At 38.7% G+C, this 12,809-nt stretch overlaps 1 protein-coding gene across 1 annotated transcript in view; it reads left to right on the top strand.

Annotated features, from left to right (window-relative positions):
• MSH3 (mutS homolog 3) overlaps positions 1-12,809 on the top strand; it is a 173,480-nt gene that overhangs the window by 128,132 nt on the left and 32,539 nt on the right. Inside the window, exon 19 of the mRNA XM_049766040.1 lies at positions 2,465-2,576. Within this exon, the coding sequence (XP_049621997.1) occupies positions 2,465-2,576 (112 nt within the window). The remainder of the gene's footprint in view (positions 1-2,464; positions 2,577-12,809) is intronic.

The following is a 12,809-nucleotide window of genomic DNA, read 5'->3' on the forward strand; positions in this document are numbered from 1 at the left end:
TTCCCCTTTTGATCTTGCTGTTTTCAGAATTCTGTCTCTATCTGTGGGATTTGTCATTGTGACTAGGATGTGTCTTGGGGTGGTTTTTCTGGGGTCTCTTTTGGTTGGTACTCTTCGGGCATGCAGGATTTGATCACATATATTCTTTAGCTCTGGAAGTTTCTCTTTAATGATGTTCTTGACCATTGATTCTTCCTGGAAATTTTCTTCCTGGGTCTCTGGGACTCCAATGATTCTTAAGTTGTTTCTGTTGATCTTATCATAGACTTCTATTTTCGTCTGTTCCCATTCTTTGACTAATTTTTCCATTGTCTGCTCATTTGCTTTAAGTTTTTTGTCCAATCTCTCCTGCTGTATGGAATTGTTATGTATCTCATCTTCCACAGCACCAAGTCTATTCTCAGCTTCTGATATCCTGTCCCAGAGCTTATCCATTTTGTCATTCACTTCGTTTACTGACTTTTTCAGTCCTGTTAGTTGACATGTTATTTCAGTTTGGAGTTTTGTGATTTCTGCCTTCATATTTTCTTGGTTCTTATTAGTGTTCTGTTCAACTCGATCCATGGTTTCTTGGAGTCTGTTGAGCATCTTCCATATTGCTAGTCTATAGTCCTTATCTGAGAGGTTGATTAGTTGGTCAGTCATTATCTGGTCCTCAGAATTGTCATCTTCATTCTCTATGTCTGATGCTGGCCTGCGTTGTTTCCCCATTGTCACACTTGTATTGTGGGTTTTTCTACGTGTTGTGGTGGTATTCATTGTCTATATGATGTAGGCAGCACACTTCTCTGGCTCCTCCCTTTCTGGATGGGCTGACTTGCCTCTTAGGGAGGGGAGTCCTCCGTGGATGAAGCCTCACACTGGGTCAAATCTTAGGCCCGAGCATGCAACAGAGAAGACAGTCCAGAGAGAAATGTTTGCTTCTGTGATATAGCGCCGTTCTTAGTGTGATTTTTCCTTCTTGTTGCAATGGAGTTCTTTCCTTAGAAAGAGTGCACGGCCGCGTAGCGAAGCGGAGCAGCCGTGCTCCTCTGGAGCCTGTTTTTGCCCCACTCGCAAGAGTTTCACGCAAGAGGACAGTAGACAGACATAGACAGGTCACACTCACAGCCTTTCACAGTTGAGCCCCACTGGGCCGGTGTACTTTCGCGGATTTTCCCCGCCTGGTGTCACACACAGGGAGCCGGCTTTTGCAAAGCTTAGCCGGTTTTTATGCTCTGAAGTCCCTCCCTGAAAATGGCGTCTGGGCGAGCGAGGTTTCTGGAGCCTCTCCTTGCCCCACTCGCAAGAGTTTCACGCAAGAGGACAGTAGACAGACATAGACAGGTCACACTCACAGTCTTTCACAGTTGAGCCCCACTGGGCCGGTGTCATATTTTCAAACTGATGTTACTTAGAGATTCTCTCCCCCCCCCCCCAGTTTGTAGTAAATACATAACCTATCAAGATAAAGATCTTCTCTCTAAAATTAAACACCAAAAATTTTTCTCCAGTGATTTTTAGATTCCCCCCACAAGGATGATATCAAGCTGTTTACTCAGAAGATACATTAGTCACTTTCTGTGAGAAATCTGAGTAGATATTCTTGGGATTTTGTTATGCAGGTACATTTAAGAAGAAGAATTTAATAATATTACAGAAACAGATCATCTTCCATGAGGCTAAGAATGGAATCTGACACTCTCATTGAAGTCTGCTTCTAACTCTCATTGAAACAGAATTTAATTTAGAATTTTTTTATATTTACTCAATAATCAAAGAAGAAAGTAATAAGACATTCATTCACCAGAGTCTCAGATTTTACGTATTCAGATGTCAATAGCTAAATGAATTTTCTTAAATTCAAGAAACAATATACAAGTAATATTTTTTGCAGTAATATATGGTGAAGTGAAATGTAGTATACTTTAAGTATTCTTTAAGTATTCTGTCATGTTAAGTATTTAGTGACAAGATCCAGGACCATTCTAATCTTCTGAAAGTATATTAGAGGTATTCTTTTATCATTTAGGTTGTTTGTTCCTCAACATTTCCTTGATACTGATTGTAAGAAAACAGGAAACTGAAAGAAATAGCTGGCATGGAGCCGGAGAGATAAGATAGGGGTTAATACACTTGCCTGGCACATGGCTGATCCTCATTTGATCCCTGGCACTACCATAAGTGATCCCTGAGCACAGAGCCAAGAATAAGCTCTGAGCACTATTGAATGTGGTCCCCAAACAAAACCAAGAAGAAAGGAGAAGAAAAGTAATATGAGATGAAATTATAATTTTACTTTGTATTTACACAAATCAGTAAATTTTATAGCTTTGGAGGATAAAAGTTGATTATTTTCTTTCAAAGGGAATTATGAGTTTTGACATTTAATTTTTTAATTCAAGTATTGGATTAATATCAATGTAGTGGATAATTTAAAGAATATTTCAGTGCATAGTAAATTAAAATATACTTCATTTTGCAGACCAATGGTACAAGAAGAACAGAAGATTGTTATAAAGAATGGCCGACATCCTGTGATTGACGTGCTGCTGGGAGAACAGAATCAATATGTTCCCAATAGCACAGATTTATCAGTAAGAGCCACATTATGCACCCTCTCCACTCAAAATGATAATAATGTTGTCTTATATTTTTAAATGCCCAGTAAGGATTTTTATATTTAACCAAGTAATTAGCCAAATTACTTCAGCATTAAAAGAGCCAATCCTAGTGTCAGAGAAAGAGCTCAAAGGAATGGTTCTTTTACCTGACATGCACAGAACCTGACTTTTGATTCTCTGCACCATATACTTCAGTATTTGCTCTCAGATAAAGGACTAGTTACCCCCAAACAACTGCTGGGTATAACCCTGGTAGTTCCCCAGTTCTGCTGACCTAAGCAGTTTTGTCAGACTTGGCCCAAGCATTGAAACAACACTAGGAATGGCCTTTTCTTCACCAGTGTCCCCAATTTCCCACCCACCACTCTAGTATGCAGGTACAAACAAATTTACTTCATATTGTTTTTTATATAACACAAAGGCATATGGAATCATCAGAACTTAGATCAACAAGTGTCAATTTGCAATAGTTGTTATATGTCTTCATGGTGTTACTAAAGCCAGGGTGTAAGTTTTTTGTTTGTTTGTTTGTTTTGGTTTTGGTTTTTGGTTTTTGGGCCACACCCGGTAACACTCAGGGGTTACTCCTGGCAGTGCACTCAGAATTTGCTCCTGGCTTGGGGGACCATATGGGACGCCGACACCAAGGGATCCAACCGCGGTCCGTCCTGGGCTAGTGCTGGCAAGGCAGACACCTTACCTCTAGAGCCACTGCGCCGGCCCCAGAGTCAAGGTTTTAATTGATTGTGATTGGTCCTAGTTGTGTAGAACCCTCAAAAAATTAAAGCAAAGGACTGATTTTAGACTAGAGTTATAATTACAAACAGATATGAAATTGATGTGATATATATGTATTGCATACACATATACACGCATATGTAAATGGACTACATATAAATGGAATGTATATAAATAGAAAGATTTAGCACAAGTGTTCATTTTAATTAGTTAATATCTATAATTATTATATTATAATATAATAATTAGTTAATGTCTATAGTTGAGTTACTATCTACAAATTTCTAAGTACTGTAATAGGGTATAATTAAACCATGGTTTTGTACATTTTGCATATATCATATGATTTGTTTTATGTCCTACCTTTGTCAGTTTGTGCTCTGAAAGAATCAGCTGCTTTCATTGACGTCTGTGACAAAAAAATTCGTTAAAGGGACTAGAGCTCTCACTGAGTTATTATTTTGGTTTTCGGACCACACTCAGTGACTCGCAGGGGTTACTCCTGGCTATTAGCTTAGAAATTACTTCTGCCTTGGGTGACCATATGGGACACTGGGGATCGAACCACGGTCCGTCCTAGGCTAGCGTGGGCAAGGCAGATGCCTTACCCCTTGCACCACCACTCTAGCCCTTCATTGAGTTATTATTGAACTTTAAAGATTTTGAAATTTTATTTAACACTGACTTCTGAAAGCCTCTTAGCCCTAGAGGTTCAAGCAAGTATTAAGAGAGAATAGTTCATGAGATTCAATTACTCAAAGAACTGTCTTCTAAGAGAGGTGATAAATATTAGTGAACACCATAGTGTAAGAAACCAGGGTTTCATGATTACGGTTGGCAGGTGAACGTAACCTAAAATAGGGGGTGCAAAACCAAGTCATCACAGGCCAGCCAAGAGGAGAGAAATATTCCAGGCCAAGTATTATGAATTCTGGGAACTGAAAGATGTTGAGTAAGGTTGTAGCATAGAATCTAGAGAAAAAAAGTATTTAGTAATAAAGAGGAGGCCAATTTTCTTATACGCTATATTAAGGAATATAAATTCTTTTTCTCCTAAAGGATTGAGGATACCAGCAAGTGTGAGCTTGTGAGAGGGTGTGAGTTACATAGAGTTACCTTGCCATGATAAACAAGGCCCTACATTAATTTAAAGCAATAGGAAAGTTTCTACTCAATATTATTGCAACTGAGGAAAGAGTTCAGAGTGAACTGAATTCCACTTGACTGTGTGCAGAGATGAATGGATATTTTAAATGAAGAATGGAGGAATAGGGCAGAAGAATAGAAGTAGTAGGTGGGAGGATGTCGAGCAAATTAAAGGAAGCAAATGTTTATAAAAAACAGAAAGATGGATGTGGAGGCATGGGACAGTGGGTAAGGCACTTGCCTTGCATGTTTGATGATCCAGGTTTGATCCCTTCATCCCTTCTAGTCCCCTGAGCAGTACCAGGAGTAATTCCTGAGTACAGAGCCAGGAGTAAACCTTGAGCATCACCAAATATGATCAAAACAAACAAAAACAATCAAACAACAGGGAAGGAACTTGGTTAATCACTAGTGTTTTACCAGCTGCCAAAGGATATGTTATATCAGGGACTAAGAAGGGAAAGATGATGAGATCTTTGAAGGTCAACATACCAGCTCTTAGTTTCTTGAGCTGTCTTTATATCTTAAAGCATGGAAAATATTTATAATCCCAAACTTTCTGAAATAACTATCTAAGAAGAGGTTCAGGACTAAATGCCCATCACTTGTTTTGGACTGGAACAAAGAAAAATTTTTATGGAAGTTTTGGGCTTTATTATATATGAACTCTTAAGGGGACTGTAATTAACCTAAGGATATGGATTTGAGTTGATAATAACTATTCTGTTTTTGGTTTTGTTTTTGGGTCATGCCCTGCATGCTTAGCAGTTACTCCTGACTCTGCACTCAGAAATCACTATTGACAGGCTCAGGGAACCATATGGGATGCTGGGAATTGAACCCAGGTTGGCTGTATGCAAGGCAAACTCCCTACCTGCTGTGCTATCACTCTGGCCCTGTTAGAAACTATTCTATTATTTGTTCTGGTTTCTAGTTGGGAAAGATAAATGAATTGTGCTGAAAGGATGTAGTTTTATGGGCCATGGTTGAGACCAGTTCAATGGGAGGAGGACTCAAAGGAGCCTGACTAGGACTTAGTCAAGGAATAAAGTCATATCAACATAGAAAAAACTAATTTGCTAATGAGACTTAGAGAATTAATATTAAGGCATCACTAAGTGAGAAAGTTAGTGTCAGAAAGTGAGATTCATGACTTTAAGATTTTAGAGGTGGTCTTCTTCTGAGTGGTAGGAATATTCTAGAGTGGTCACAGAATATACAATATAAATATGGATAAGGTTCTTAGAGATATAAAGGTCAGGGAACAAGGTCTGTGAAGCTGCCATTCAGGTGAATGTTGAAATCTAAGGAAACAATAGGATTTGTAGTGGAAGAGAAGAAAAAAAGTCACAGAACCCTGAGATGGTCAAAGAATATGGCAAAAGCTCAGCCTCCAAATGAGACTGGAGGAGTTCAGTTTATGCTAGTGTGTGAAGTTTAGCAAGGAGGTTAGAAACAGGGAAATTATCAAGGGAGAGTGGACAGAGTGAGATGCAAGGGACAGTTTGAATAAGTGAGGAGTGTCAAGGGATTTGGGAATATAGAGAACATTCTATGTTGAGCTGTAATACAGCAAGAATGACAGAGATCTGCACACCATCAATTTGGCTGTCTGCAAGGGTAGAAAGTGAAATGAAATGCTTAGTATTTTCTCTAATGTTGCATTTTAATATCACAGAAACAAGGATTTATTGATATTGACCCCTCAATGTCTGTAAACTCATTCACTTTGAATAGTAAATTTTTAATTTACTTTATCAGACCAAGTTAATATTCTTTTGCCCTTAAAAAGAAGACTATAGGGGCAGGAGTAACAGTACAGTAAGGTGTTTGCCTTGCACATTGCTGATCCGGACTCAATCCCCAGCATTCCATTCAGTTCCCCAACACTGACAGGAATGAACCTTGAGCACAGACCCAGGAATAGCCTCTGAGCACCACTGGGTGTGGCCCCAAATCAAAGCAAACAAAAAAGAAGACTGTGTAATTGGAGTGTACTACAGTGGGTAGGGCATTTGCTTTGCATGTGAATGCTTAGCATTCCATTTGTTCTCTTGAGTATCTCCAGGAATGATACTTGAGCACAGAGCCAGGATTGATTTTGAGCACTTCCAGGTGTTCAAAAATAAAAAGAAGAAGAGGAAGAGGAGGAAAGGGAGGAGGAGGAGGATTTTTATGATGATTATTGTGTGGGCCAGAGCAATAGTACAGCAGGTAGGGTGTTCGCTTTGTATGCAGCTGACCCAGGTTAAATCCCTGCCACCCTATTTGGTCCCTAGAGCACCTCCAAAAGTGATCCCTGAGCACATATCCAGGATTAATCCCCAAATACTGCTGGAGATTAAGGAAAAAGAAAAAGAAGACTGATTATAAGAATCTCTTATTTAGTTTTTATAGTATTAAATCATTATAACTTTTGATAATGGCATATATTATATATATAAAACAGTGGGATATAGCTTTTTGAGAAAGTAATGTAGTTCTGTTATCTAAGACACTGGTTTCTAGTTTACTTAAACATCATCTACTATTACTGTTCCCATGGCCCAGTATGCCAACCAATTTGATTCCTAATTATGTGCTATTTTTTTTATCTTTTCTTCTTAAAAAAATTGCATATTATGATATTTAATAATAGCTTGCTGGCTCACTGAAAGAAAGTTTTAAAGAAACAACTCATATTTAAATTTCTACGAAACAAATGGAGTGATTTATTCCAGTATCCACCTCAGAATATTCCAGAATATTCATTTCTTTTACATATGCTCTTTCTAACTTGAGTAGGAGTTGATATAGAACTGTTGCTATGGTGAAGTGCATTCTATTTTGTAGGGTATAAATTTATGTATAAGGATAGTGTTAAGAAAGAACTTACTATGTAAAGCTCAATTTTAGATTATTTTATAGGTGTTAATTATAAAATATATCCTGAAAAATAATTTCCTGAAATTCATCCGGCACTGTTGCTTTAATGAAAATATAATTTTAAGAAATAATCTTTGGTGCACACAATTTTATCTATATTTTCTCTATTTTGTATTATATTAAATTATTATAGTGATGCTAAACAATCCAACTTTAAAATACTCTTTGTACCATAATCTCATTTTTTTAAAACTTTATTTATTGATTGGTTTCTGGGCCACACCCAGCAGTGCTCAGGAGTCACTCCTGACCTCTACACTCAGAAATCACTCCTGGCAGGCTGGGGGACCATATAGGATGCCAGGAACCAAACCTGTCCCTCCCAGGTCAGCCACATGCAAGGCAAATGCCCTGTTGCTGTGCTCTCTCTCCAGCCTCTGAAAGTATGTTTAAATGAAGAGAACATTTCAAGAGTTCTTTAAGCTTATTTTCCTCATCTAATTTTGAGAATTTAGAGTTGCAATTTAATATAATCAGGACACAAAAATATAATGGAATTATAAAAATACAACATATAAATAATATATGAAATACATTATGTATATCATATAATATTCATGTATGATGTGATTACTATATAAAATAATAGAATATAATCATAACAGAAATTAAAAGAAAAATACAGTCATTAACAGGATGCTATTGTACATTCTTTCTTATCATTTAAGCAAGGCCTCATCTTTGTAGAAAACCATGTTTAACTTTTCCAAACACAGTTGAAAGAAATTCGCTTTTAAATCTGCTACTTTGTTCCCTCCACTGACTTATAAATCACCTGAGTATTAGTCCAGTAGTCACTGTAATTTCCTTCTCAGTTTATTGTCTGCTCTCAACCATGGACTTCTGATTTGGCCTTTCATCCTAGGTTCAAATTGATACTTCAAGTTCTCACCATATCATTCTCAAGTCCTTTATTCCCACACTTGCTATTCTGAGTGTCACACAAACACATACGCACACACACACGCATACACTTGTGCAACCCACTCTACCTCCACTCCTTCACTTATTTAACTTTTGTCTTGATGTCATCTCCTGCACTCAGCTTTCACACAAAAGCTAGAATGGCACTTCTCAAATACCTAATCACAATGTATATCTCCCTATTTGCATTCTTATCCCATTATAGCTGTGGTTTTTTTTGCATTCTTATCCCATTTTAGCTGAGTTTTTTGTTTGGGGTTCTCAGTAGACTGAGTTGGACCAGAGCAGGTAGAATACGTTTCCACTTTAATTGTAATTCCAATATCAGTCTAAGTTTACTGGAACATATCTGGTACCCAGTCAGACTTGTTAAATGAGAATAATTAGATGCCATGAGCAATCTTTAAGTCTCACTTTAAATATTTGTCCTTAACCCCTCCCCCTTTCATATATGTTACTTTTCAGGGCCAGGAATATGGCTCAAATGGTAGAGTCCATACCCATACCTTGTTTATTTAAGTCGAAGTCCCCTAACTTCAGTACCACTGGAATGGACCCCAAAACAACTGAAGTAAAGAAAACAACTTTTTTTTTTTTTTTTTTTTTTGGTTTTTGGGCCACAAACGGCAGTGCTCACGGGTTACTCCTAGCTATGTGCTCAGAACTCGCTCCTGGCAGGCTCAGAGGACCATATGGGTTGCCAGGGTCAAACCTGGGTCCATCTCAAATCAGCCACAAGCAAGGCAAACACCCTATTGCTGTGCTAACGCTCCAGTCCCCAAGATGAAAACTTTTCAAAATGTTTTTCAGGATATAATGTGGGGGTTTTATAATTTGTAAGATAATTGGTGATGTAGAATTGGAGGAAAACCAAGCGTCATTTGTATAACCCTCTCTTGAGTAAACTCAGAAGGGGGAATTGATCTGCCAGAGGTGATATATCTTTGGGTAGTTTTGAGCTGTTATCCAAAACACTGTGAAACATGCCAGTGTTTCCTAGAAATTTTTAGACATAGCAAACAGAAAAAATCAAGAGCAGGCAGTATGTTTGGTAGTACTCTAGAATAAAAAGGAGAAAGAAAAGGTAGCTGAGAGCAAGAGGATGCCTCAGGGACTCCACCTGTTCTTGCCCCACCTGCCACCATGAGTGTAGGAGGCCAAGAATAGCACACCAGAAACCTGTGAGATGGACATTCACATTTATAGTAGGACATAGTGCCTGGAAAAATGCCCTGTAAACTCCTGTAATCTCAGGATTATTTGCTTATGAAAGCAAAAGACTGTATAATGGAGCGATTTAATTTTTGTGGGATGGGGAATGTGTATACATCTGATAGTGCCCAGGGCTAACTCCTGGCTCTGTACTTGGATCACTCCTGGTTGTGTCCAGGAGATCATATGTAGTACTGGGGATCAAACATAGCGTAACTGCATGCAAGGTCAACTACTTAATCTCATACTGTCTCTGACACTGGATGAATTTTTGATAGCAATGAAAGTTACTGTTTTGTAGTTAAGTCTTTATCTTTTGAATAAAGAATTTTATATTATGTGTACATTTAATATAATACATATTAAATATAAATTTTAATATGATTTACTATATTAGGAAAGAAAAAAAGAAAAAACTTGTAGGAGGAGAAAAATAATCAAACGTGGGGGCCGGAGAGATAGCATGGAGGTAGTGTGTTTGCTTTGCATGCAGAAGGACAGTGGTTCGAATCCCGGCATCCCATATATGGGTCCACCGAGCCTGCTAGGAGTGATTTCTGAGCATAGAGCCAGGAGTAACCCCTGGCTGCCGAGTGTAACCCAAAAACAAAAAATCAAATGTGCAGGGTAGGAAAATTACTGGAGTCCTGTGGAGACAGTACAGAAATATACATGTATGTTATACATGTATACATGTATTTTATAGTGGGTCCAAGTGGGCACCAGAGTTTTCATCACAATACCTTCTTCTCAAGAATTTGAAACAGTTCTAGGACCTCAGCTCACATCTCTGTGTGGCATATGCTTAAATGACACTAGAAACTTGAAAAGAGCCATAAAACTTGAAGAGCAAGGGAGGCAACAAAGGACCACAAACTTTCTGTTTTTCCCTTCTTTTTCCACATCCAGCTATATAATTTGGCTATATAATTCTAAACTTATTAGAATAATGTTCATAAGTTACTGATTCATTATCCTAATCCAGAAAAAACTGCAATAGTACAAGCGATAAAATGTCTGAGCTTTTAAGCTACATTTAATTTCATAGCTAGCTTGTCCTTGTGATTTTGCTGTAAATGTGTTTTTTATTAGCATGATTATTGTTCAAATTATTTTAAGTGATAGAAAAAAAAGATTAACTTTTAAACATGATTTGCTGTCTTCTGCATTGGTGCTCCTTTCTTTCTGCTTCTGAAACAGTATGATCTGACTTCTGTTGTCTGTCCAAAATGTCCCTTTTCTCTTACAGTCCATTGTTAATTTTCATTGATTGCATTTCTATTCATCCTTCAAGATCCTAATGATACTACTTCCTCCTTTGGAGATTCATCATCGTGACTAGAAATATTTTCTGTCTATTCTACACTTAATTTGCTAGAAAATTTTTACTGGGTACTACTTTTTGGTACATAGGTGTAGTTTTGTGTAGTTGGAAAGTGTCAAATGTAGCAAGAGATACAAGTTCATTTCTGTTGTGTAATTCCTTTACTTTCATTTTGAATAGACTAACCCCTTCATGTTCACCTTGGGTCATTATCTGTAAAATGTTGTGCTGCGTTAAGTAAGTAATGCCTAGTTCTAGAGAAGTGTAAGTTGGGAAACATTCAGGAATCAGAAGAATGTGGACTTTTATCTTAACCTTTCAATGTATAGCTTGTCTTCCTCTCCTGTCTCTCTGCTCCTTTTGTGTAGTTTAGAAGTAGAATAGTGTTCAATGAAACCTTGTCTGGAGTAGAATTGCACTGGAGACTTCTCACTTCAACCTGCCATTGTAGAAGATAAAACACTAAAATTGCCAGGGTTGTGGATTTTGTCAGTTTTGGGGTTGGAGTGATAGCACAGCAGTAGGGCATTTGCTTTGCACGCGGCTGATCCATGACTGACCTTGGTTCAATCCCCTGCCTCCCATATGGTCTCCTGAGCGACACAGGGCGTGGCCCAAAAAGAAAAAAAAAGTTGTTTTGACTCAGGTGCCTGACAATAAATGATTGGCTAAAGAAACTATGGTACAGCTACACAGTGGAATACTATGCAACCTTTAGGAAAAATAGAGTCATAAAATTTACTTATACATGAATGGCATGGAGTGTTTTTGTTTGTTTTGGGTTGTTTTTTTTGTTTTGTTTTGTTTTTTTGGTTTTTGGTCCACACCCAATGACACTCAGGGTTACTCCTGGCTATGTGCTCAGAAATTGCTCCAGGCTTTGGGGGACCATAGAGGACACTGGGGGATCTAACCGCCATCTGTTCTAGGTTAGCATGTGCAGGTAAATGCCCTATTGCTCACTCACGCCACTGCTCAGACCCCAAGGACATGGAAATTAGTATGCTGAGTGAAATGAGCCAGAGGACAGGGGTAGACATAAAATAATCTCACTCACTTGTGGAATATAATAAAGTATGTTAATAATACCCAGAGACAATAAAGACAAAGGTCAGGAGATCCACCTCAGGATAGAATGCTTGTCACAAAGAGTGGTGAGTACAATTAGATTTGAAAAGGGTGTACTAGGACAATGATAGTTGGAACTGATTGCTCTGGACAAGAACTAAGTGCTGACAGTGGAGAAACTTAACAGGCAAGGCATCCCTCCATTAAGAATAATGCAGGGTCGGGCGGTGGCGCTGGAGGTAAGGTGCCTGCCTTGCCTGCGCTAGCCTAGGACGGACCGCAGTTCGATCCCCCGGCTCCCATATGGTCCCCCAAGAAGCCAGGAGCAACTTCTGAGCGCATAGCCAGGAGTAACCCCTGAGCGTCACAGGGTGTGGCCCAAAAAAAACCAAAAAAAAAAAAAAAAAAAAAAGAATAATGCAAACCACAGTGTCTAAAGGAAAGAGACAGATAGACAGAAACAGAGAATTTGCCTGTCCTAGAGCAGGGTAGGGGTGGAGATGGGGGTGGGAGGGAAATGGGAAACATCAATGACAGGAAGGTTGCACTGGTGAGGGATGGTGTACATTGTATGACTGAAATCCAACACCCAACAGTAAACAATTTTGAAACCATGGTGCTTAAATAAAGTAAATTAAAAATACATGTGTGTGTCGGGGTGGAGCAGTGGCACTGTGGTAGAGTATTTGTCTTGCTTGCGGCTGACCTAGGACCGACTGCAGTTCGATCCCTCAGTGTGCCATATGGTCCCCCAAGCTAGGAGCTATTTCTGAGCGCATAGCCAGGAGTAACCCCTGAGCATCACCGGGTGTGGACCAAAAACAAAAACATGGTCATTAGTTTCTCAGCCTTCCTGAGGCCTGTCTCTT

This window comes from Suncus etruscus, chromosome 2 (assembly GCF_024139225.1).
Source record: "Suncus etruscus isolate mSunEtr1 chromosome 2, mSunEtr1.pri.cur, whole genome shotgun sequence".
Taxonomy (NCBI): Eukaryota; Metazoa; Chordata; class Mammalia; order Eulipotyphla; family Soricidae; genus Suncus; species Suncus etruscus.